Source organism: Pongo abelii, chromosome 14 (genome assembly GCF_028885655.2).
Source record: "Pongo abelii isolate AG06213 chromosome 14, NHGRI_mPonAbe1-v2.0_pri, whole genome shotgun sequence".
NCBI classification, from domain to species: domain Eukaryota; kingdom Metazoa; phylum Chordata; class Mammalia; order Primates; family Hominidae; genus Pongo; species Pongo abelii.
The window spans coordinates 101948984-101975670 of NC_071999.2; the positions used below are offsets into that span (position 1 = coordinate 101948984).

Below are 26687 nucleotides of genomic sequence, written 5' to 3' on the forward strand. Positions count from 1 at the left end.
TGATTTTTATTAAAACTTGACATAGGGCCTGCAGACGAGAACCAGAATTTAGGATCCTGAATATACCATGAAAGCCGCTGGACTATATTTGTTCAGCATCTCCAGGACAAGGAACTGAATGGCTTTCTCTCCAAGTGTTAGTAAATAAGCAAGACCTACGGTTCAGTTATGTAATGTGTCCCTGAGGAGGGTACATTTTTGTGTGGCACAGCAGTTTGTATGCATGAGAGCTCTTGACATAACAGCATTTTTAAAACAAGCCATTTAATTAAAACATCTCACTGTAAAGAAATACCTTATTTATAAATCTAGATTTTCTGGTATAAGGTGTCACTCACCTGGAAATGAAACATGTAAATTGGCCACTCAGATCACAAGATGCAAACAGGGAGGGTGGCCATCAAGACTGTGTTTACATTGTTTTGTAATTTTAGCTTAATACTCCATGAAAATATGGGATCTAGAATACTGGAGAAGGCCACTGTAGGTAATAAAAGTAGGAATCCGGTGTCTCTGCCCAGCTGATCATTCTTTCTATAAGATTCTCACAGAAGTGAAGACAGGCTGGTAACAAAGGAAAACAAAAGTACCATCTTCTAGTTGAGGTTTGTGCCCCAGCCACCGCAGCAGACCTCTGGGTAGCTGGGTGGAGCATCTGGCCTGACCTAGAACCTTACAGAGTCTCACCTCTCACCAATCCCCAGCTTCAGCTGACTCCCAAGAGTGAGCCGGAGAGCACCATGACGTTGGCCGCCCCAGGACCACTTACTGCTCCAGCCTCTGAGTGTACCCTATAGGATACTCTGAACTCACAGGAATAACCTAGTTCCACCAGAGCAGGCCATAAATGGTGCACTCCATTTTAACACAGACAAACACGAACAAGTAACAAAGGGAGGATAACTGCGAGAGGGAGAGGCAGGCGCTCTCTTATTAGGAATGAATGGAGCTGATGGGAGGAGTAGTATTTTAACTCTATGGGCTGTTCTGTCAAACACAGAAGGATTAGCCTTGTTCTGAAGAGCTCACAGGAGTGAGCTTCAGTTCATGATGGAACTGTGTGTACAGAGCTGTCCAAAGATGGACCAGCCTGTCTCTAGAGGTGGAGAGTTCCCTGTTGTCCCAGAATTTCCAAGATGGCCTGAGGCTCAGCTTTACAGGCAGGGCCTTAGAAGAGGGGCTGGCACACTGGCTGGGGCCCAATTCTGTTAAATGCTTCTCAAACTTGTCTAACTACAGAACCATCTGGAGAGCTTTTTAAACAATCATGATTTACCAAGCTCACTTTAGACCTAACAAATCAGACTCTCCACAGGATGAGGTCCAAATGGCACTGAGTTCTCTTCCAGTCCCATGATCCTATGATTTTAGAATTGTTGGATAGTTTTTAAACATTTAATATTATTCATCTATTATTAATACACATCAGAAAAACAAACTGGTTACATCCTCAACTTAGTTCCCATAAAAGTACCTAGTCCTTTTAAAAAGAGAATACACATATATCCCACATGCCCATAAATGCTTTTTATGATATAAAATTAGAAACATTAAAAAATCCAAATACCGCATAAGATTAAAACATGGTTTAAGATAAATGATTACCATGCAACAATATTACTTCCATTTTAAAACTATAGTTAAGGAATAAATGGACTTAATTATTAATTATTGTTGTCTCAGAAGGAAAAATACAAAATAGGTTTCTGTAATTTTAAATGCATTTCTGTAATTTTATTATTATTGTTATTATTTTTTGAGACAGTCTTACTCTGTCGCCCAGGCTTGAGTGCAATGGGCGCAATATCGGCTCACTGAAACCCCTGCCTCCCGGGTTCAAACAATTCTCCTGCTTCAGGCTCCCAAGTAGCTGAGGTTACAGGCGCCCACCACCACACCCAGCTAATTTTTTGTATTTTTCGTAGAGACGGGGTTCTGCCATGTTGGCCAGGCTGGTCTCAAACTCCTGAACTCAGGTGATCCACCTGTCTTGGCCTCCTAAAGTGCTGAGATTACAGGTGAAGCCACTGCACCCAGCCTAAATGCAATTCTGTAATTTTAAATGCATTTTGTGAATAAGGAAATGTGGATGCACATAAAACTAGATACAAAAGGCTATAGTTTGATCAACACCAGCTAGTCTGGTACCTGGGCTATCTGGCAAAACGTCAAACTTTAACTGGTGATCAGGAAAAAGGAACAATCAGGTTTTAAATACTCAATGGTCATTTATTATATAACTTAAACTCATTCAATACATTAAATACCTGTTTTAAATAATTACAATTTTTAAAATTAAAGAATATGTCACTGATCTTAATGAGACTTCCAAATCGTCTCAGCAGGGGCTCCACACTTCCCCAGCAGGCAGCAGGTTTCTTGTCATGCTTTCGCCTTCCTTCTCATATACCCCAGTGCTAGAGTTCATCATGTGTCAAAACTGTAGGGGAGAGAAGTTTATTTAGCTCCTGGCATCTTAAACATAAAATTATCTTAAATATTACTTACGTATGATGAGGAAGCACCGGTACTGACTGAGGATCCTTTATTTGCTAGTTCAGTACCTATATGCTTCATTACACAACACGAAAATAGCTCTTGGTACACTGTGATGTCTATTATATTGTCTCATAACTACTGGTCTTTCTACCGACCTAGAATGTGAGCTCCCATGAGTCTTTGAGGACAAGGAACATACCTTACTTATCTTTGTTATCTTTAGGATCTAGCATTCTGCCTGGCAGATAAGAGGTCTTGAAGAATACTAACAGATTATTCACTGTGAATATAGTATTCTACACTTAATGTAATGGAACAACAGAAAGCAGAGGACATATTAATATATAGTCGTCATCTAAGATGGGAGGACACAGCACTCTGACATAGACATAAGTACTACATAAATGCAAGCACAATTCTGATGAGACTCTCAGAGAACAAAATGGTCTCTTCTGCATCACTGAGCTGTCACATACCAACTGATGTAAATCACTAAGAACTCACTATTTTCAGGCAGAAATTAATTAAAATAAAATTTAAATTCATGCTGTCCCACAATTCAAGATGGCAGACTATGTTTCTTCACTAAATTCTACTGGAAAGATAATAAATATAAAAAGGAAAAACAATAATGAGAACGAGGGAAGTGGTTACAAGACACTTGTTGGGGCAAAGTTATCAATGAATTTCAAGAAATGGGAAACAAGGATAGACTGCATGAAACAACTTCATCCCAGGATACACAGCTGAAACGATGAGTTGGCTTTCCTGATGGAGGAGGCTGGAAGAGGCTACTAACAAACACCAGTGGATAGTGAGTCACACAGTGAAGCTATTAAGTAAAGGACCGTCTGTGGAAAATCTGTGCCTGTCCGCTCCCCACCCCACTCTCATTCTTCTGAATCCAAAAGAGAAACTGACAGCCTGGTATTAGCTATCCTTTTTTTTTTTTTTTTTTTTTTGAGACGGAGTCTCACTCAGTCGCCCAGGCTGGAGTGCAGTGGCGCGATCTCAGCTCACTGCAAGCTCCACCTTCCGGGTTCATGCCATTCTCCTGCCTCAGCCTCCCGAGTAGCTGGGACTACAGGCGCCTGCCACCACGCCCGGCTACTTTTTTTGTATTTTTAGTAGAGACGGGGTTTTACTATGTTAGCCAGGATGGTCTCGATCTCCTGACCTCATGATCCGCCCGTCTCGGCCTCCCAAAGTGCTGGGATTACAGGCGTAAGCCACTGCGCCCAGCCGACAGCCTGGTATCTATTCTAAGATAAAAAAAGTAGAAGTCCATTCTTGAAAGAAAATTGAACAATTCTGAGAGAGAGAGACAAAGAGGGAGAAATAAAGGGTGGGAGAGAGGTTTTTGGTTTTGTTTTTTTTTTTTTTGGAGACAAACTTTCACTCTTTTTTTGTTGCCCAGAGTGGAGTGTAATGGCGTGATCTCGGCTCACCGCAACATCGGCCTCCCGGGTTCAAGCAATTCTCCTGCCTCAGCCTCCCGAGTAGCCGGGATTACAGGCATGCGCCACCACACCTGGCTAATTTTGTGTGTTTAATAGAGATGGCGTTTCTCCATGTTGGTCAGGCTGGTCTCAAACTCCCGACCTCAGGTGATCCACCCGCCTTGGCCTCCCAAAGTGCTGGGATTATAGGTGTGAGCCACTGTGGCCGGCCGAAAAGAGGTATTTTTATATGAGTGTCTGCTCTTGAGTAAAGCGCCCTCATTTGGGCTTTTGGGGTGGTGTATAGGATGGGCTTTGATCTGTTCCATGACCATACACCTAGAAGGAGGCCTGCCAGTTGTACACCGTGGGTTAGTTAGTAATTAACCCTCCCATTTGGGGAAGCCTATAGGAGAAACACATTTAAACCCTGGCAGAGGAAACCCACACCAGTTATTATATTGATCAATCTAATATTTCATTCTTAAATATATACAAACAGCCAAAGATCTCCAGGTTTTTGAGGAAGACCAGTAACAAAAGAAAAAAGGGCCAAGATGAATACATAAAACAGCTTAAACAAAAAGGAACTGAAAAGAACTAAAGCAATATTCAAAACAGTTCTAATTGGTATTTCAGGGGATATCAGAAAAAATCAGGGAAACCATAAAACGAGAACAAAATGAAATTAAAAAGAAGCAAGTAGGGAAAAGAAAGATCTGTTAGAAATTAAGAAGTGATTACCCCTCTAAAATAAATGAATAGAAAGATTGAAGATAATGTCAAAGAATTTTTTCAGAACACAAATGAAAAAATATACAAGAGAAAATATAAGTACAAAAGATCTATAGGACTAAGAAGACAATTCTATTTACAGTAGCATTAAAAGGATCGAAATAATTAGGAATAAACCTAATCGAGGAGACGAAACATATGTATACTGAAAATAACAAAAAATTGCTGAGAGAAATGAAAGAAGACACAAATAAATGGAAAGACATTCCATGTTCATGAGCTGGAAATTTAATATTAAGATGTCTATACTACCCAAAGCAATCTACAGATTCAGATTCAACAAAATCCCTATAAAAACCCCAATGATGCTTTTTATAGAAACAGGAAAATTCATCCTGAAATTCATACAGAATCACAAGGGATGCTGCAAATATTATGAAGAAGAATGAAGTTGGCAGATTCACATTTCCTGATTTTATAACATATTACAAAGCTTCAGTAACGGAAACAGTATGGTCCTGGCATAAAGACAAACAGCCCAATGGAATAGAGAGCCCAGAAATAAACTCTTGTGTATATGATCAATTCATCTTTGATAAGGATGCCAAGAATACTCAGTGGGAAAATAACAGTCTCTTTCATAAATGGAGTTGGGCAAACTGGATATTTACACACAAAAGAATAAAGCTGGACTCCTATCTTAGGTGACATATGAAAATTAACTAAAAATGGATTAAAAACCTTAAATATAAGACCTGAAATTATAAAACTCCTGAGGAACATATAGGGAAAAATCTTCATGACACTGACATGGCAATGACTTCTTACATATGACACCAAAAATATAACAAAAGTTAAAATAGATAGATGGGATTATTTTAAACCTAAAAACCTTTGTGTATCAAATGACACCATCAACAAAGTGGAAAAGTAACCTAGCAAATCAGAGAAAATATCTGCAAATCATGTATCTGATAAGCCATTAATATTCACAATATATAAAGAAACCCTGCAACTCAAAAACAAAAAATCAAATAACCTGATTAAAAAATGGGCAAAGAACTCAAATATACATTTCTTCAAAGATGATATACAAATAGCAAACATAAGAAAATATGCTCAATATCACTAATCATTAGAGAAATGCATAACAAAACCACAATGAAATTATTACCTCAGACCCATTAGTATGACTGCTATAAAAAAAAAAAAACAGAAAATAAGAAGTGTTGGTGAGGATATGGAGAAATTGGAACTCTTTTGCACTGTTGATGGGAGTGTAAAATAATGTAACTGCTATGAAAAATAGAGGTTCCTCAAATATATGATTTGGCAATCCTATTTCTGGATATATATATCCAAAATAATGGAAAGTGGGGTCTCAAAGAGATACACACACACATGTCCACAGCTGCATTACTCACAGTAGCCGAAAGGTGAAAGCAAACCAAATGTCCATCGATGGATGAACGGGTAAACAAAATGTGGCAATATATATATACAATGGGATTTTATTCAGTCTTTTAAAAGGGAAGGAAATTCTGTCACATGTTACAACATGAATAAATCTTGACAATATTATGCTGAATGAAATAAGCCAGTCACAAAAAAAACTACTATATTATCCCACTTATATAAAGTATCTAGTAGTCAAATTCATAGAGTAGAATGATGTTTGCCAGGGACTAGGGAGAGAGGGGGAAGGGGAACTGTTAATGAGTATAGAGTTTCAGATTTGCAACACGAAAAAGTTCTGGAGATCTATTTTAAAACAATGTGAATATACTTAACATTACTGAACTTAAAAATGGTTAAAACAGTAAATCTTGTTATGTGATTTTTTTAACCACAATGAAAAAATACATAAAAATGGTATAGGATTGAACCAAGAGGTATAAAAATCCAACTAGTTAGAATCCTGGACAGAGAGAACAGAGATAAGGGGGAAAGAGATAGATTATTTAAAACAAAACAAAACAAAAACACGGTGGAAAAAAAAAATCCAAGGCTAAACAAAGACATGAGTCATTAAATACACAAGCAGACAAATTTATGGGCTGCAATAAAAAAAGTGATCAGGGAAACTTATAGCTGTAAACACTAACATCAAAAAAGAAAAAAGATGTCAATTCAGCAATCCGACTTTGTAGCTTAAGGAACTGTAGCTGTTCAGGCAGGAATATGGGTAGCCTGGGAATCAGATTTATGGTTGCTATCTGAAGTGGGGCAGTCTTGCAGGCTGGGCCCTTAATCTGTGGGGTCTGAAGGTTAACTCCAGGAGTTAATGTCAGAGTTGAAATGAATTACTGGAGATCCAGTTGGTGTCCAGTTAATTGGAGAATTGGTGTTAGAAAAACATTATATATTTGTTGTCAGGAAGAAAACATCAGATGGCAGTACTACTCAAAGTGATCTACATATCTGATGCAATCCCTATCAAAACCCCAATGACACTTTTTGCAGAAATAGAAAAACCTAAAATTCATATGAAATCTTGAGGGACCTTAATAGCCAAAACAATTTTAAAAAGAAAAAAAATTGGACTCACTGATTTCAAAACTTACTACAAAGCTACAGTAATTAAAACAGTATGGTACTGGAACAAAAAGAGACATATAGACTAAAGGAATAGAGAGCCCAGAAATAAATCCTTGCATATATGATCAAATGATTCTGACAAGGGTGTTCAGACCATTCAATGGGGAAATGACAGTCTTTCTAACAAATTGTGCTGGGACAACTAGATAGCCACATGCCAAAGAATGAAGTTGGACTCCTACTTCATACCATATTTAAAAGTTAAAGATAGATTTAAAAATCTAAGTATAAGACCTAAAACTATAGAGCTCTTAGAAGAAAACATACATGGAAATCTTTGTGAATTGAACTGGGCAATACAGTTGACCCCTGAATAACATGGGGGTTAGGGACACTAAAACCCTGCAAAGTTGAAAATCCACATATAACTTTTGACTCTTTAAAAACTTTACTAATAGCCTACTGTTGACTGGAAGCCTTAGAGATAACAAACAGTTAATATATTTTGTATATGTATTATATACTGTATTCTTACAATAAAGGAAGCTAGAGAAAATGTTAAGAAAATCATAAGAAAAAATATACCTTACTATTCATTAAGTGGAAGTGGGTCATCAGAAAGGTCTTCATCCTCATTGTCTTCACATTCTGTAGGCTAAGGAAGAGGAGTTGTTAGTTTGGTCTTGCTGTCTCAGGTGGCAGAAGTGGAAGAGGTGGAGGAGGTAGCAGGGGAGGCAGGAGAGGCAGGCACACTCAGTGTAACTTCACAGAAATACCTTGTAATTTCTGTCTGATTTTTTTGTTATTTCTCTAAAATCCTTCTTCTGCTGTTTGCTTTAGTTTCAGTCTCCATATCATAGAGGGATCCATGTCATAAAAAGCAAAAGCAGTCTTTAATAATTGGAACTCTTCTGCCAATTGTCTAATGTCAATTTGTTTTCCGGCACTGCTTCTATGTCTTCTTCCTCATTGTCTGGCACTGGTTCAGAGCACTCATCTCCATCAAGTCATCTTCTGTTAATTCTTCTGGTGTGGTGTCTTCTCTTTAATTTCTTCAAGAAAACCGTATCTTGAAACCCTCAGCCCTCACCCTTTTTTTTTTTTTTTTGCCCTATTCACAATCTCTTTCATGATTTCCTTGGTTAGCTTTGTCGTACATCCTGTGAAGTCATGCACAACATCTGGACAGTTTTCTCCAGCAGGAATTTATTGCTTGGAGCTTGATAACTTTCATGGCTTTTTCTATAACAATGATGGTATTTTCAATATTATCATCCTTCCAGACTTTCATGTTCTATCAGGGTTCTCTTCCACAGCACTGACAATCTTTTCCAAAGAGTACTTTGTGTAACAAGGCTTAAAGGTCCTTATGACACCCTGATCTAGAGGCTGAATTAGAGATGTTGAGTTTGGGAGCCAATAGACACCTTCAGTGTTGAACTCATGGAGTTCTGGGTGGCCAGAGAGCATTGCCCAATATCAAAAGAACTTTAAAAGGCAGTCCCTTACAGGCGACATACTTCCTGACCTCAGGGACAAAAGCATTGATGGAACCAATGCAGAGAAAGGGTTCTTGTTGCCCAGACATTCTGTTGTACAACAAAAACCTAAAGAATAATAATAATAATAATAATAATAATAATAATAATAATAATAGAAAGACTGGCAGCTGGTATTTATCTTTATCTTCAAGGCTTGGGGGTTAGCAGCTTTATAGATAAGAATATTACTGATCTTAAGACCAACTGCATTTTTATAAAATAATAGAGATAGCCTATCTCTTCCTGCTTCAAATCCTGGTTTTCATTTCTCTTCCTTACTAATAAATGTCCTTTGTGGCATTTTTTTTTCTACGAACAGGGAAATTTCATCTTCATTAAAAACCTGTTGAGGCAGATATCCTTTCTCCTCAGTGATTTTCTTTTTTTTTTCTTTCATAATTGAGATTTTATTGGTTGGGTCGAAGATCAGCACACAGGCATTTCAGTTTGTACACAAGTCTTCACATATGTACCAAAAATCTAAAAAGCCATGTATTGCAAATTCTTTGTAAAGTTACTCTAGTGACTTTCCAGCTTAATATCTGGAGGCAAAATTTCCTTAAGAGGCTATCACGTACCAATATCTTCACATGGTGATAAGCTGTTAAATACGTTCTACCAATTCATAATTGAATAGCATGTACACTACATACTCAAATTTTCATTCACAGCACATTCACAAAGTTATTGGAAAAACAGGACTATCACAACTAAATATGTTACAGAGTGCATACAATTCAGACAGGGAAATCCATGAATATGGAGTGGTTTTCTTTAGGAGACAATTCTACTAAAAAACAACATGGGAACAGAAGTAATTTAAGATGTTTAAGACATTCAGTACAGGACTGTGACTCCATATTGCTGTTTAGTATGCTTTGTATTATAGGATATGAAAACTAACCCCCCATCTATGGAATGTTAACCTGACACCTAAGATAGTCAAAGCCTCCTATAATTCAATATCTCACACTATTTTCTGGTTGTACCAAAAAATAAACTGGTGAATGATTTACCTCTTTTTAAAAAAAGCATTTACACTTTAAAAATGGGATGAGGTGGGATTCCTTCCTTCTTCAAAATGTTTCTAGAGCTACTAAAAAACTTGCATTTACAAAATAGTTGATAAAAATATTCCTCTGAATTGTACAAGAAGGGAGACAGGAACCACTGATAAGACATGGTATAGGATATTAATCAGACTTGGCTTCTTTCTCTCTAGCTTCATTGGAGGCTGAACTCTCCTCGGTTTTTGTTTCTCCATTTTCTGCAGGCAAATCTTTACTTTCTTGGTTAGCCACTTCAGCCGGTTTTCCCTTTGCTCCTCCTTTCCCTTTTGTTTGCAAGTTCTGTCTGGAGATTTATCCTTTTCTGCTGCCTTTTCTGGCTTAGTTTCCACTTTTGCAGGGGCAGGTTTAGCTGACAAGTGTGCAGATCTCCTCTCTTGAGCTACTCCTTCGCTGTCCCTTTGGTGGAGCTGACCTTCCTCTTGGCATCCTAGCAGCAGGGAGGGTGTGTGCCAAGTGCCTGCACGCTGCAGCCCACTGAGACCCTTAGCGAAGCTGGGCTGCCTGGCTGCTGCCTCTTGGTTGGCAGAAGCTGCTTCTCCTATTATCTTGACTTTTAAAAACCAAACCTCATTCTAAAATTATCAAACCATCCTTTGCTGGCATTAAATTCTCCAGTTTTAGATCCTGCACCTTACTTTTGCTTTAAGTTGTCACATAATGACTTTTCTTTTTCTTGAATTATATTAGTCTACAGGTAAGCCTTTCTTATAGTAATCCTGCACCCACATAAAAGCTGCATTTTTAATATGAGATAAATAGGTATTTTGCAAGAAGTATAAAGTTTTGGTGCCTGCTGACATAGCTGCAGTGACAACTTCACAAATTTTCATTTCTTTTTTCAATGGTCCTTACACTGGATACATTTATCTTGAAATGGATAACCACATGTGATGACCTCAATCTGCTGTACATATCAAGCAATTCGACTTTTTTTTGTAATATCATGGCTTTTTTCTCTGCTTCTTGGGAGCACTTCCGGCATCACCAGTGATAATCCATGACTTCATTTGGGTCCCATGGTATTATTCAAGTTTTATGGTATTGCAGTAAACATGGTATGAACTGCTCATGTGGAGATGATTAGTGTTTTAAGCAGATACACCACTTGAGCTCACTGCAACAGCAACAGGAGGTGGCTACGATATTATTACAGCAGCATAGTATGTACTACAGTTAATTTTATGTTTGTTTATATTTCTCAACTGCCTATGATGCCATGTATGGTCTGTGTTTGTGTGCATACATTTATCAATTTTAACTTTTCATAATAGACTTGTGGATATTTTATACAGTAAATAATAAAACAGACTAGTATCTACATATGTTTTATGCATTCATGACATACCTAGCTTTTTAGTCTTTTCAATATTTCTAAGCTACATGGTTCTTCTGCAAGTTTTTTCAAATTGTTGCAAATATCCAAAAAATTTTCCAATATGTTTGTTGAAAAAAATCTACAGATAGGTGGACCTGTGCAGTTCAAACCTGTGTTGTTAAAGGGTCAAATGTAGTTTCTCAGCTATAATACCAAAAACACAAGCAAGGAAAGACAAAAAAACCTGAGTATCAAAAATATAAACATCTGTACCACAAAGGACATTATCAAGAAAATGAAAAGACAACCAAAAATGGGAAAAAATTTTATAAATCACACCTGGTAAGGTACTTGTATCTAAAATATACAAAGAACTCTTACAAATACATAACAAAAAGAAAACACAACTCAAAAATGGGCAAAAGACCTCAATAGATATTTCTCTAAAAAAGATATACAGACTGCCAATAAGCACACAATAAGATGGTGAACATCATTTGCCATCAGGGAAATGCAAATCAAAACCACAGTGAGATACTACTTCTCAGCCACTATGATATTTTTAATCAAAAAGACATAACAAGTATTGACAAGGATGTAGGGAGATTAGAACCCTCATATACCTCTGGTGGAAATGTAAAATACAGCCAGTGGTTTTGGAAAATAGTCTGACAGTTCCTCAAGTAGTTAAACATAGAGTTACCATATGACCCGGTGATTTCACTAAGTATAAACCCAAGGAAAATGAAAACATAATATCCACTTAAAACCTGTATATAAATATTCATAGGAATATATTTTAACAGCATAATGCTAAGTGAAATAAGCCAGTTACAAATTATGACATTGGACAATCCTATCCATGTGAAATCTCTAGGCAAATCTGTGGAGACAGAAGTAGATTCGTAGTACTTTATAGATCAGTTGTTCAGGGTCAAGGAGATAGGGAAATTAGGGGGTGAGCTAAAGAGGACAGGATTTCTTTATGGGGTAGTGAATATGTTCTAATTTTGATTGCTGTGATGGATGCACAACTCTGTGAATATACTAAAAGCCATTGAACTATACACTTTGAATTAGTGAATTGTAAAGTATGTGAATTATATAATAAAGCTGTAGATAATTGTTTAAAATGCAAATAGAAACAATGTAATATGGGATTGATAATATATAATAGTAAAATGCATTATAACAATAGCATAAGAGAAAAGAGGAAAAAACAGAAGTATAAGGTTGCAAGGTTCCTATACTATATATGAAACAAAGCAATATAATTTAAGGCTGACTATAGTGTGTTAGAGACATATATTCTAAACTGTAGAGAAACTTCATTAAAAAATAAAGGAAGTATGGCTAATAAAATAATACTGGAGATAAAATGGAATGTGAAGAAAAAAACCCAAAACAAGGTAGAAAAAGAAGGAAAAAAGGCATAAGGAGCACAGATCAAACAGAAAAATAGGAAATAGCTTCTTTAAATCCAATCATATCCATAATTACAACAAATGTAATGCTTTAAATGAAAGGTTAGCAGACTTTTACTGTAAAAAGACAGATAATAAATATTTTTAGTTATGGACTGTATAATCTCCACCAAAACTATGCAACTGCCACTGCAGCACAAAATAGCCACAGACAATACATAAATGAATGAGCAAATCTATGTTCCAATGAAATTTTAGAAACACTAGAAATTTGGATATAATTTTCATGTACCACAAGTTATTCTCTTTTGATTTTTTCCAACCATTTAAAAATGTAAAAACAATTCTTAGGGGCTGTATAAAAGCAGATTTACCCACAGAGCACCCTTGTATAAATTGGCCCACCCTTGTATAAATACTACAGTGACAAGCAGTCTTTAAGATTGGATAAAAAGACCCAACTATATGCTCTCTGCAAGAAACCCACCCTAATATACTAACAGATTTTAAGTAAAAGGATAAAAAATACACTATGCAAACATTAAAAACACAAAAGCTTGAGGGTCTATATAAACATCAGATAATGCAGTCTCCAGAATGAGAGATTACAGGCTAATTATATAGTTTGAATTTTTGTCCCCATCTATATCTCATATTGAATTGAGTTGTAATTCCCAATGCTGGAGGTGGGGGCTTGGTGGGAGGTGGTTTGGCTCTTGGTGGCAGTCCTTCATGGCTTGGTGCTGTCTTTGCAAATAGTGAGTTCTCATCAGATCTGGTTGTTTAAAAGTGTGTGGTACAACGTACCCACCTTACTCTCTCTCATCTTGCTCCTGCTTTCACCACGTGATATGCCTGCTCCCACTTCACCTTTGCTACCAGTAAAAGCTCCCTGAGGCCTCCCCCATTTATGAGGTAGTGAAAATGTTCTAAAGTTGATTGCTGTGATGGATACACAACTCCGTGAATATACTAAAAGCGATTGAACTATACATTTTGATCAGTGAATTGTATAGTATGTGAATTATATCTCCCCAGAACCCAAGTGATGTTGGCACCACGCTTGTACAGCCTGAGAACCATGAACCAATTAAACCTCTTTATAAATCACCCAGTCTCAGGTATTTTTTTATGGCAGTGCAAGAATGGCCTAATACAGAAAATTGGTACCAAGGACTGGGACACTGCTATAAAGATACCTGAAAATGTGGACACAACTTTGGAACTGGGTAATAGCAGAGGCTGGAAGAGTTTAGAAGGCTCAAAAGAAAATAGGAAGATAAAGGAACGTTTGGAACATCTCAGAGATTGGTTAATGGTTGTGACCAAAATGCTGATAGTGATATGGACAGTGAAGTGAGGTCTCAGATGGAAATGAGGAACTGACTGGGAACTGGAGCAAAGTCACACATTTTATGCTTTAGCAAAGAACTTGGCTGCATTCTGTTTGTGCCCTAGGGATCTGTGGAAGTTTGACTTCAAAGCGATGATTTAGGGTATCTGGTAGAAGAAATTTCTAAGCAGTAAAGTATTTAATATGTGGCCTGGCTGTTTCTAGCAAGCTATGCTCAGATGTGGGAGTAAAGAAATGATTTAAAGTTGGAACTTTTAAAAGGGAAGCGGGGTCTAAAAGTGGAAAATTTGCAGCCTGGCCATGTAGAAAATAAAAGCTTGTTTTCAAAGGAAGAATCCAAGCAGGCTGTGGAGCAACCACTTGCTAGAGATATTTGCACAACCAAAAGGGAGCCAAGAGCTAACATCCAAGACAATGAGAAAAAGTTCTCAAAGGCATTTCAGAGACCTTTGCAGCAGCCCTTCCCATTACAGGCCCAGAGACCTAGAAGGGAAGAATGGTTTCATGGGCCAGGCCCAGGATCCTGCTGCCCTGCACAGCCTCAAGACACTGTTTTCCTCATTCTGACCACTCTGGCTCCAGCATCGGCTAAAGGAGCCCCAGATATAGCTCAGGCTGCTACTTCAGAGGGTGCAAGCCATGAGCCTTAGTGGCTGGCATGTGGTGTTAAGCCTGTAGGCATGCAGAGTGCAAGAGTGAATGAGGCTTGGCAGCCACCATCTAGATTTCAGAGAATGTATTAAAAGAGTCTGGGTATCTAGGCAGAAGCCTGCTGCAAGGGTAGAGCCTTAGAGAGAACCTCTACTAGGGAAGTATGGAGTGAAAAAGTGGGATTGTACCCCCCACAGAGAGTCCCCACTGGGGGACTTCCTAATAGAGCTATGAGAAGAGGGCCACTGTCCTCCAGAGCCCAAAACAGTAGATCCACTGGCAGCTTGCACCTTCAGTGTGGAAAAGCTGTAGGCACTCAACTCTAGCCTGTGAGAGTAGCCTTGGGGGTTGAACACTGCAAGGCCACGGGTGGAACTGCTCAAGGCTTTGGGAGCCCACCCTTCATATCAGTGTACCTGGATGTGGGACATGGAGTCCAAGGAGATTATTTTGGAGCTTTATGATTTAATGACTGCCCTGCTGGGTTTTGGACCTGTGTCGGCCTGTAGCCCCTTTCTTTTGGCCAATATTTTCCTTTTGGAACAGGAATGTTTATTCAATGCTTACATCTCCTTTGTATCCTGGAAGTAACTAACTTGTTTTTTATTTTACAGGCTCATAGATGGAAGGGATTTGCCTCAGATCTCATGTCCTTCTCACATTATAAAATACAATCATGCCTTCCCAATAGTCTCCTAAAGTCGTAACTCATTCCAGCATTAAATCAAAACTCCAAAGTCCAAAGTCTCATCTGAGGCAATCTCCTTTGACTTCAACTCATTCTATTAGACAAGCATTACTTTGACATTAACACCAGATAAAGGCATTAAGGAAATTATAGAACAATATCCTCCATGAACAAAGATGCAAAAATCTTTAAGAAAATTTCAGGAAATTGAAACCAGCAATATATAAAAAGGATCCTCCATCATAGCCAAATAGACTTTATCTCAGAAATACAAGGTTGATTAAACACTGTAATGTCAATCAGTATAATTTATATATTAACTACAAGAGAAAAGCCATATGATCATCTCAACAGATATTGAAAAAGCATTTGACATACTCAAGTATCAATTTATGATTAAAACTCCCAGTAAACTAGGAATAAAAGGAAACTTTTACAGCCTGATAAAGGACATCTATGAAGACCCAAAGCTAACATCATACATAATGGTCTAAAACTAAATGCCTTCTCACTAAGATGAAAAACAGGCATGGAAGGGTATCTGTTCTCAACCCAGAGACCCTTGCCAGTCCAGCACAACAAGAAAAATAAATAAAACACATTACTAGGAAGACTGGGAAGGAAAAAGTAAAACTATTTTTATTTGCTGAAGTTATGATCCACTGTGAAGACAACCCGGTGAACTCTACAACTATAACAGGACCCATTATGAAGAAATTCCTAAGAACTCTACTAGAACTAATAAGTGAGTACAGCAAAGCCACAGGACACAAGTCCAATATACAAAAATTAATTGTATTTCTATGTACTAGCAACAAACAAGAAATTTAAAAATACCATTTATATTAGCATTCAGTTATGAAATTCTTAGTAAAATATGTACACTGCAAACTAAAACTCTGCTAGGAGTAATTAAAGACCAAAATAAATCAAGAAACATATCATATTCATGAAATGGAAGCTCAATATAATCAACACATTAATCTTCACCAAACTGATTTAACAAGAGTTGCAATCAAAATCTCAGTGGGCTTTTTTGTTTTCCAAAGAAATTCAAAATCCAAAACTTAAAAAAGAGCAAAAATCTTGAATAGGCACTTTGCAAAAAAACTTATAATATACAGATGGCCAATAAGCACAATGATATGGTTTGGATCTGTGTCCTCACCAAATCTCATCCCCAGTGTTGGAGGTGGGAGGGTGTAATTCCCTGGTAGGAGGTAACTGGACCACGGGGGCAGAGTCCTCATGAATGGGTTAGCAGCATCCCCTCGGTGCTCTTGTGATAGTGAGTTAGTGTGAGATCTGGTTGTTTAAAAATGTGTGACACCTTCCCCTTCTCTCTCTTGGTCCTGTTCCTCCAGTGTGAGACACCTGCTCCTGCTTTGCCTTTCACCATGAATAAAAGCTTATTGAGGCTTCCCCAGAAGCAGATGCTGCCATGCTTGTTGCAGAGCCTGCGGAACCACACGAGCCAATTAAACCTCTTTTCTTTATAAATTATCCAGTCTCAGGTATTTCTTAATGGCAGTGTAAGAACGAACTAATATTATAATTAGTCTGTAGGGAAATGTAAATTGAAACTACAACAATATATCACTATGCATCCATTAAATTAAGAGAGTGATATCAAATGTTAGTGAGGAAGTACAGCAATTGGAACTCTCATATGTTGTTGGTTAGAATGTTACAACCACTTTGGAAAACAGCTTCTCAGCCTCTTAGGTTAAATACAAGCTTTCCATATGACCCAACACCCCCATACTACTAGGTATTTACAGAAGGGAAATGAAAACATATGGTCCAGACTAAGACTAATAATAGCCCCAAACTGGAAATAACCCAAATGTTCATCAAATAGAAAGGATAAGCATAGAATAGTATATCTATACAATGGAATAGCATTCAAGAATAAAAAGGAATAACCTACTGATACATTCAACAACATGATAAGTCTTTGGTTTCAATTTTGTGAATTCAAACAAAAGAATATATACTTATTCAATGTATGGCACTGGAGGAAAGGCATAACTGTCACAACAGAAAGCAGCTTAGTGATTGTAAAAGTTGGGTGTGGAAAGGAAGGTTCTGCCACAAAGGTGAACTGCAGAGCTGCATGGGGTGAGGAAAATGTTCTACATCTTGATTGTGACGCTGGTTACGTGACTGTATATATTATTAAAAAGTCACTAAACTGGGCTGGGCACAGTGGCTCATGCCTGTAATCCCAGCACTTTGGGAGGCCGAGGCAGGCGGATCACTTGAGGTCAGGAGTTCGAGACCAGCCTGGCCAACATGGCGAAACCCCCTCTCTATTAAAAATACAAAAATTATCCAGGCATGTTGGCACATGCTTGTAATCCCAGCTATTTTGAGAAGCTGAGACACAAGAATCACTTGAACCCGGGAGGTGGAGGTTGCAGTGAGCTGAGATCACACCATTGCATTCCAGCCTGGATAGCAAAGCAAGACTTTGTCTCAAAAAAAAAGTCACTAAACTGTATGCTTAAAATTGGTGAATCTTATACCTCAGTAAAGATTAATAAAAACAACAAAAAATCAAAGTGTAACACAAGATCATAAACATTCTGGTATAATCAGTAAGTATACGGGTAACAACTCAAAAGTTAGAAAAATTTATACTCAGATTAAAAGGAAAGACCACGTGCAGTGCCTCAGGCCTGTAATCCCAGCACTTTGCGGGGCTGAGGTAGGCAGATTGCTTCAGGCCAGGAGTTGGAGACCAGCCTGGACAACATAGCGAGACCCCGTCCCTACAGGAGAAACAAAATTAGCTGGGCATGGTGGCACATGCCTGTGGTCCCAGATGCTTGGGAGGCTGAGGTGGCAGGATTGCTTGAGCCCAGGAGTTTGAGGCTGCAGTGAGCTATGATTGCCACTGCGTTCCAGCTTGGGCAACAGAGTGACAGGCTGTCTCTAAAACACAAAATAAAAACATTGGAAGGAAAAAAACCACAATGTAAGTATAAAAAATATATACCTAAAACTTACGAATGTTGAAAATAAAAGGCTGAATGAAGACATGCAAAAGCAAATTCAAAAAGAATCCTAAAAATTCTAAAAGCAAATTCTAAAAAAAAGGAAAGATTATAACATTAGAAGCTTCATTAAATAAAAAAGCCATGACGAAAAACTTAAATTCTAAGAGGGAGCAATATTACAGATGACATTCATTGCCCATCATGAAATTAAACTAGAAATTGGTACCAAAATTAGGAGAAAACCCACTACTATAGGAAATTAAAATGAAAACAACAACTTCTCTTTGAACCAAATAAAAAATTAAACTCAAACTATATTATAAAAATTATAATAAAAATCTAGTATTTATCAGAATCAGAATCTGGGAGAAAAATGCATAGCACCAAAAATACCCTGGCCAGGCACTCATGCCTATTATCCCAACATTTTGGGAGGCCGAGGTGGGAGGATGGCTTGAGCCAGGGAGTTCCAGAACAGCCCTGAGCAATGCAGTGAGCCCTCGTCTCTACTGAAAACAACAATAATAAATTAGCTGGGAGCAATGGTGCACGCCTGTAGTCCCAGCTACTTGGGAGGCTGAGGCTGGAAAATTGCTTGAGCCCAGGAGATCGAGGATGCAATGAGCCATGACTGTGCACTACATGCAAGCCTGGGAGGCAGTGTGAGACCCTGTCTCAAAAAAGAAAAGAAAATCTTTGCATTGACATCTGTTTCCGGAACAACATGGCGGCAGCTTATTTGTGAATTGTCCCTTTCTTGTTGTTAATAATACATAACAAGAAGAAGAAAACAAAACAAAACAAAATCCACAAACAACATTTCAGCAAAACTAAGAAACAGAAAACCTGCAAACTCAAAATTGTGGTTAAGTACTGCCAAAAATAGAGTTGTACAGCAGAACTGGATGGGAAGTTGCAAAGGCACTATGGAAGAGAAACACGTTATGCGAAAGGTGGTCTGACAGGTGCTCAGAAGTCTCTAGCATCTTCCAGAAGAGCAAGAGCCTGTTACTGAGAGGGCGTGCCTGTGAGTGTGATGTAGCTTGAACAAGGCAGGACTGATTACTGGGGGGGCAGAGAGAGAAAGCTAATCAAGGCTCAGGCTGCGGGTACAGAGGGGGAAGATCTCACAAAATACCAGCTATAGTGGCATCACCTGGGATGGCAAGAGGAGGGATTTGTGAAACAGAGACCTGCAGGAAGAAGCCTTCCTCAACCAGGCTAGGACCTGAGAGCCAGAGCTGCGGACACATGGAAGAGTTACCTCTAGGCCTTTCCCATAGCAGCAGTAGAGAAAACACTGAACTACAAAGTTGAAACAACCATGACCCATTATATATTACCTTCCCTAGGATCCTCCTGTGCACCAAGCCTAGGAAACTCTTTCATTCAAAAATTCATTCAAAATACTAAGAGAAATAAAAAATAGGCTAACATTCATACAGTTAATGAAAACTTACCCCAAAATCACACAAAGTAGATGAAAATTATAACTTAAGATTCCAAGATGAGCTAAAAAGTTTTTAAATATTGATAATATATTACCTTTCTTGGTGTTTCCCTTTATTATACTCTTGAATAGGTTTAAGCTTCTATTACATTTGTCAACTTTCAACATCACTTGACTGCCAGTTACTACAAATAGAGTAGTAAGCAAGTTTATTCTTCTGTCTACTTTTTCTCCCCTTTCTATTTTTTGTTGTTGTATTATTCCTGCATTATCAGACTGTCTAACATTTATTTATATACCATTGTTATCCTTAGGTCCACTGCTCACCACCAAAATAAATAAGCTTATGGAAGCTCTAAAAGCATAATGAATAAAATAGACCTTATATATACACACACACACGTATACATGTATACATATGTATGTGTGTATGTAATAGTATATATGTATATATGTATGTATGTATCTATACTTTGGTAAAGAGAATGCATCTTCTCTTTAAGAACTCATGAAACATTCATAAAAACTGGTATTAGGCCATAAAGAAAACAACAATAGATTGTAAAAGGAAGAAATAATACAGACAATATTATTTGATCTCAATACAATAACAATAGAAATAACAAAATCAGAAAACATAAAGGCTCTTTCACATAGGAAAACATCAGTCTTCATTATACAACTCTTAGGTCAAAGGGTAGAATCAACTAAAACTGAGCTAACACAATGTAGAAAAACAGGAGAAAAATAAGAGAAAGCATGAATGTACAAAATTAGAAACGAAATAGGCCGGATGTGGTGGCCCATGCCTGTAATCCCAGCACTTTGGGAGGCCAAGGTGGGCAGATCACTTGAGGCCAGGAGTTCAAGACCAGCTTGACCAACATGGCAAAACCTCATCTCTACTAAAAATACAAAAATTAGCCAGGCATGGTGGCACACGCTTATAATCTCACCTAGTCAGAAGGCTGAGGCACAAGAATCACTTGAACCTCGGAGGCAGAGTTTGAGCTGAGACTGCACCACTGCACTCCAGCCTGTGTGACAGAGTGCAGAGTGAAACTGTCTCAAAAAAAAAAAAAGAAAGAAAATAAACAAGAAACAAAGACATTTTTCTTTTTAAAGGGAATACTTTTTATGACACTATAGAATACATCCAATATAAATCTTTTTCTTGGAAAACATAATTGGCCAAAACTGACTCCAGAAGCTATATAAAGCGTGAACAGATTAATTTCCACAGAAGAAGCAGAGAAAGCAGTCGACTCCCCTAAAAAGCCCCATGTCCCACTGCTATGTAAACTGTTTCAGAGCACAAAAAAAGGAATACAAAGCTCCTAATTCTTTTTATGAAGTGGTGGTAACTTTGGTAACAATAGAAAGATAAATATTAAAACCTGAAAAAATTGCACAAAAGAGCACTACAGTTTTCATCTATGAATATTGAGGCAAAAATATTTAGACATTAGAGACAAGACTACCAGCACATATAAGAATAATAGGTCATGACCAAGTGAAGTTTATTCTTTTTTAACATTTTTATTTCAATAGCTTTTGGGGTACAAGTGGTTTTCGGTTACTTGGATGAATTCCATAGTGGTGAATTCTCAGATTTTAGTGTACCCGTCACCTGAGCAGTGTACATTGTATCTAATATGTAGTCTTTTATCCCTCACTCCCTTTTCCCTCCCTCCCCTCAAGCCCCCAAAGTCCATTATATCACTGTACGTCTTTGTGTCCTCATAGTTTAGCTCTCACTTATAAATGAGAACATATGGTATTTGACTTTCCATTCCGGAATTACTTCACTTAGAATAATGGCCACCCAGTTGCTATAAAATACATTATTTTGTTCCTTATTAATATATTCATTCCTTTTAGTCCAGGGGATATATATATATATATATATATATATATATATATATATATATACCATGTTTTCTTTATCTACTCATTGGTTAAGGCATTTAAATTGGTTCTTTGCAATTGTGAAATGTGCTGCTATAAACGTGTGTGCATGTGTCTTTCTCGTACAATGACTTCTTTGCCGGTGGGGAGATACCCAGCAGCAGGATTTCTGTATTGAATGGTAGATCTACTTTTAGTTCTTTAAAGAGTCTCCATATTGTTTTCCATAGAGGCTGCACCAATATACAGTCCCAACAGTAGGGTAAAAGTGTTCCGTTTTCACCACATCCATGCCAACATCTATTCATTTCTGACTTTTTCTTTATGGCCATTCTTGCAGGAGTAAGGTGGTATCTCATTGTGGTTTTAACTTGTATTTCCCTGCTGAATAGTAATGTTGAGCATTTTTTCATGTTTGTTGGCCATTTGTGCATCTTATTTTGACAAATTTCTATTCATGTCCTTTGCCCACATTTGATGGGATTATTTGTTTTTTTTCTTGCTAATTTGAGTTTTTTGTAGATTCTGGATACTAGTCCTTTGTTAGATACATAGTTCACAAATATTTTCTCCCATTCTGTGGGTTATAGGTTTAGTCTGATGATTATTTCTTTTGCCATGCAGAAGCTTTTTAATTAGGTCCCATTTATTTATTTTTGTTGCATTTGCTTTTGGAGTCTGGGTCATGAATTCTTTGCCTACGCCAATGTCCAGAAGAGTTTTTCCAGTGTTATTGTCTAGAATGTTTATGGTTACAGATTTAAGTCTTTGATCCATCTTAATTTTTATATAAGGTGAGAAATGGGGATGCGGTTTCATTCTTCTATATGTGGCTTGCAAGTTTTCCCAGCACCATTTATTGAATAGGGTGACCTTTCCCCAGTTCATGTTTTTTAATGCTTTGTCAAAGAACAGTTGGCTGTAAGTATTTGGCTTCATTTCTGTGCTCTCTCTTCTGTTCCACTGGTCTACATGCCTATTTTTATAACAGCATCACGCTGTTTTGCTAACTATAGCCTTGTAGTAGAATTTGAAGTCTGGTGATGTGATGCTTCCAGATTTGTTCTTTTTGTTTAGGATTGCTTTAGCTATTCAGGCTCTTTTTTTGGTTCCATATGAATTTTAGGATTGTTTTTCCTAGTTCTGTGAAAAATGATAGGGTATTTGGATGGGAATCGCATTGAATCTGTAGGTTGCATTGGGCAGTATGGTCATTTTCACAATATTGATTATTTCCACAGCATGTGTTTCATTTGTGTCATCTATGATGATTTCTTTCAGCAGTTTTCCTTGCAGGGATCTTTTACCTCCTTGGTTAAGTATATGCCCAGGTATTTTCTTTTCTTTGCAACTGTTATAAAAGGGATTGACTTCTTGATTTGCTTCTTAGCTTGGTCATCCTTCGTGTATAGCAGTGCTACTGATTTGTGTGCAGTGACTTTGTAGCCTGAGACTTTATTGAATTAGTTTATTAGAACTAGGATTTTTTTTGATAAGTCTTTAGGGTTTTCTAGGTAGATGGTCATATCACTGGTGAACAGCACTAGTTTGACTTCCTCTTTTCCAGTTTGTATGTCGTTTATTTCTTTTGCTTGCCTAATTGCTCTGGCTAGGACTTCCAGTACTATGCTAATAGTTTGTACATGTAAAGGTGTTCATAGTGGTCTCGAATGATCTTTTGTATTTCTGCAGTATTGTTTGTGATGTCTCCGGTTTCATTTCGAATTGAGCTTATTTGGATTTTCTCCCTTTTTGGTTAATCTCACTAATGATCTATCAATTTTGTTTATCTTTTCAAAGAACCAGCTTTTTTCATTGTTCTTTTTTTGTTTGTTTCAATTTCATTTAGTTCTGCTCTTATCTTTGTTATTTCTTTTCTTTCAGTGGCTTTGGGTTTACTTTGTTCCTGTTTCTCTAGTTCCTTGAGGTTGTCTGTTTGTGCTCTTTCAGACTTTCTGATGTAGGCATTTGATGGCTATGACTTTTCCTCTTAGCACTGCTTTTGTTGTATTTCAGAGGTTTTGATAACTTGTGTCACTATTACCATTCACTTCAAAGAATCTTTGAATTTCCATCTTGATTTCATTATGAATCCCCAAATCATTCAGGAGCAGATTATTTAATTTCCATGTATTTGTATAGTGTTTACAGTTCCTTTGGGAGCTGATTTCTAATTTTATTCCATGGTTGTCTGTGAAGATATTTGATATGATCTCGACTTTCTTAAATTTATTGAGACTTGTTTTGTGGCCTATGTTGGAGAATGTTCCATGTGCTAATAAGAATGTATATTCTGCAGTTGTTGGGCAGAATGTTCTCCAAATTTCTGTTAAGTCCATTTGTTTTAGGGTATAGCTTAAGTCCACTGTTTGTTGGCTTTCTGTCTCTATCTGTTTAGTGCTGTCAGTGGAGTACTTAAGTCCACCACTATTATTGTGTTGCTATTTTATTTGTTGGGTGTAGTAGTAACTGTTTTATAAATGAGAGCTCCAGTGTTAGGTGCATATAAATTTAGTATCATAGTATCTTCTTGTTGGATTGATCCTTTTATCATTATATAATGACCTTCTCTTTTTTCACTGCTGATGCCTTAAAGTCTGTTTTGTCTGATATAAGAATAGCTACGCCTGCTTGCTTTGGTTTTCATTTGTGTAGCATATCTTTTCCATTCCTTTACCTTGAATTTATGTGAATTCTTATATGTTAGTTAAGTCTCCTGAAGAAAGCAGATATTTGGATTGTGATCTTTAAATTCATTCTGCCATTCTGTATCTTTTAATTGGAGCATTTAGGCCATTTACATTCAATGTTAATAGAGATATAAGGTACTGTTCTATTCATCAATATTAGTTGTTACCTAGATAAACTGTTGCTGTTGCTGTTGTGTTAGTTTTACAGGCTCTGTGAGTTTTTTATTTTTCATTTTTTGCTTTCAAGAAGTTCTATTTTCGTGCATGTTGAACTTTTGTTTCAGGATTTAAACTTCTTTTAGCATTTCCTATAGTGCTGGTTTGGTAGTAGCAAATTCCCTGAGCATGTGTTTCTCTGAAAATGACTTCATTTCTCTTTCATTTATGAAAGGTTTTAGTTTTACTGGATTTATTCATTTTGCTGGATACAAAATTCTTGACTAACAGTTATTCTGTTTAAGGAGGCTAAAGATAGGACCCCATTTCCCTTCTAGCTTATAAGGTTTCTGCTGTTAGTCGGATAGGTTTTCTCTTACAGATTATTTGATGCTTTTGTCTCACAGCTCTTAGAATTCTTTCCTTTGAGTTGATTTTAGATACCTGACAACTGTGTGCTTCGGTGATGATCTTTTCGTAATGAAATTTCCAAGGAGTTCTTTGAGCTTCTTGTATTTGGATATCTAAATCTCTAGCAAGGCCAGGGATGTTTTCCTCAATTATTCCCTCAAATAAGTTTTCCAAATTTCTAGCCTTCTCTTCTTCCTCAGGAACACCAATTATTCTTAGGTTTGGCTGTTTTACATAATCTCATATTTCTTAAAGACTTTCTTCATTTCTTTTGATTCCTTTTTATCTTTGTCTTATTGGATTAATCAAAAGCCTATCTTTGAGCTCTAAAATTCTTTTGTCTACATGTTGTAGTCTATCGTTGAACCTTTCCATGGCATTTTATAGTTCCCTAAGCATGTCTTTCATTTCCAGAGTTCTGATTGATTTTTCTTTATATCTCTCTAGAAAATTTTTCATTCATATCCTGAATTTTAAAAAATTTATGTTGGTTTTCACCTTTCTGTGGCATCTCCTTGAGTAGCTTAATAATCGCCTAAATTCTTTATCTGGTATTTCAAAGATTACATCTTGGTTTGGATCCACTGCTGGAGAGACCATGTGATCTTTTTTGGGGGTGTTACAGAACCCTGTTTTGTCATATTACCAGAATTACTTTTCTAGTTCCTTCTCATTTGGGTATACTATTTCTTCTAATTGTTCTTTAATTTATTTTTTATTTGACAGCGTTTTTAATTTCTTCTTTTCCCCTTAAGAATGTGAGTTTAATGTTTATTATAGCTTAATTTGGTTATTTGTGCTTTTGGGAGTGAAGACTCTATGAATTCCTTGATTGTGGAGAGTCTTTGTATGATGGCCTCCTCAGATGTGGTTGTAATAGTCATGTACTCAGTGTGTGGGCAAGTTTGCTATCTCCTATGGAATTGCAATGGCAGAGGTCTCTTGAAGCTTATCTCATTCCCCTGTGGTGTGCACTTTTTTATTTAATTTCTCCCCAGTATTTTATTTACTGAGTTGATGGTTCAGGCTTCAGGATAGGAGTGGTATCCCTGGGTAGGAACCTGTTGTAGCTAAAGCAGGTGGTAAATATAATATCCAATGGTGGACAGAGGTCCCAGCCTTGATGAAGGTGGCTGAGGGAGTGCTCAGTTAGATGCACTGATGTCTTAACAAGGGGAAGAGTGAGAGCCACCTCAGCTTCCTTGCCAGGCCAAGCAAGAAAGCTATCCAACTCCCAGACTCACTCTTATCCCAGTGGTCCAGCTATTCAGATATTTTTATCTGTAGGCATTTGATGTTCTAAGGAGAGAGGAATTGTGACTGCCTCTTGTGGAAGCCTGAACCTGGGGGATACCTCTCCTGTGGCAATGCAGTCACCCTGAAGTGTTCCAGGAAGGCTGTCTATAGGTTCAGCCACACTGAGCTCCTGTGGGAGAAACCCCAGCTGTGTCTGCAGTGGTGGACAAGGTGGGAAAGAAGACCTCTTCTCCAAGAGCACCAAGTCTGCCTGACTGTTGGGGTACAGCTGCAGACTTTTCCTGCTGAGCCTAGCACTGCAATTATGTCTCTGCTGAAAGAAACTCCCACCAGCAGAAAGATCTGGGACTCAAGGCCTGTTGTCTGAATTCTTTTGTCCCACAGGGTGCTCCCTTGATGTGGTGCTCTTCCCCTTCCCCTAGGAGTAGCAGTCTCTGAGAACCAGACTACAGTGATTGCTACTGCTCTTCTGTGTCCAGCCAACCTGTGGGGCCAAGTGGAGTTTATTCTAGGAATACAAGGATGCTTCAATATTAGAAAAAATGATTCGATATTAGGA

The 26687-nt window shown here is 37.6% G+C and overlaps 1 protein-coding gene across 2 annotated transcripts in view; it reads right to left on the reverse strand.

Moving 5' to 3' along the window:
• Window positions 1–2208: 2208 nt before the first annotated feature.
• Window positions 2209–26687, reverse strand: part of UGGT2 (UDP-glucose glycoprotein glucosyltransferase 2) — a 276140-nt gene continuing 251661 nt past the window's right edge. For both annotated transcript variants that reach the window (XM_024230998.3, XM_054529561.2), the window contains one exon: window positions 2209–2440. In XM_024230998.3, coding sequence (XP_024086766.1) covers window positions 2418–2440 — 23 coding nt within the window. In that variant the 3' untranslated portion in view covers window positions 2209–2417. The remainder of the gene's footprint in view (window positions 2441–26687) is intronic.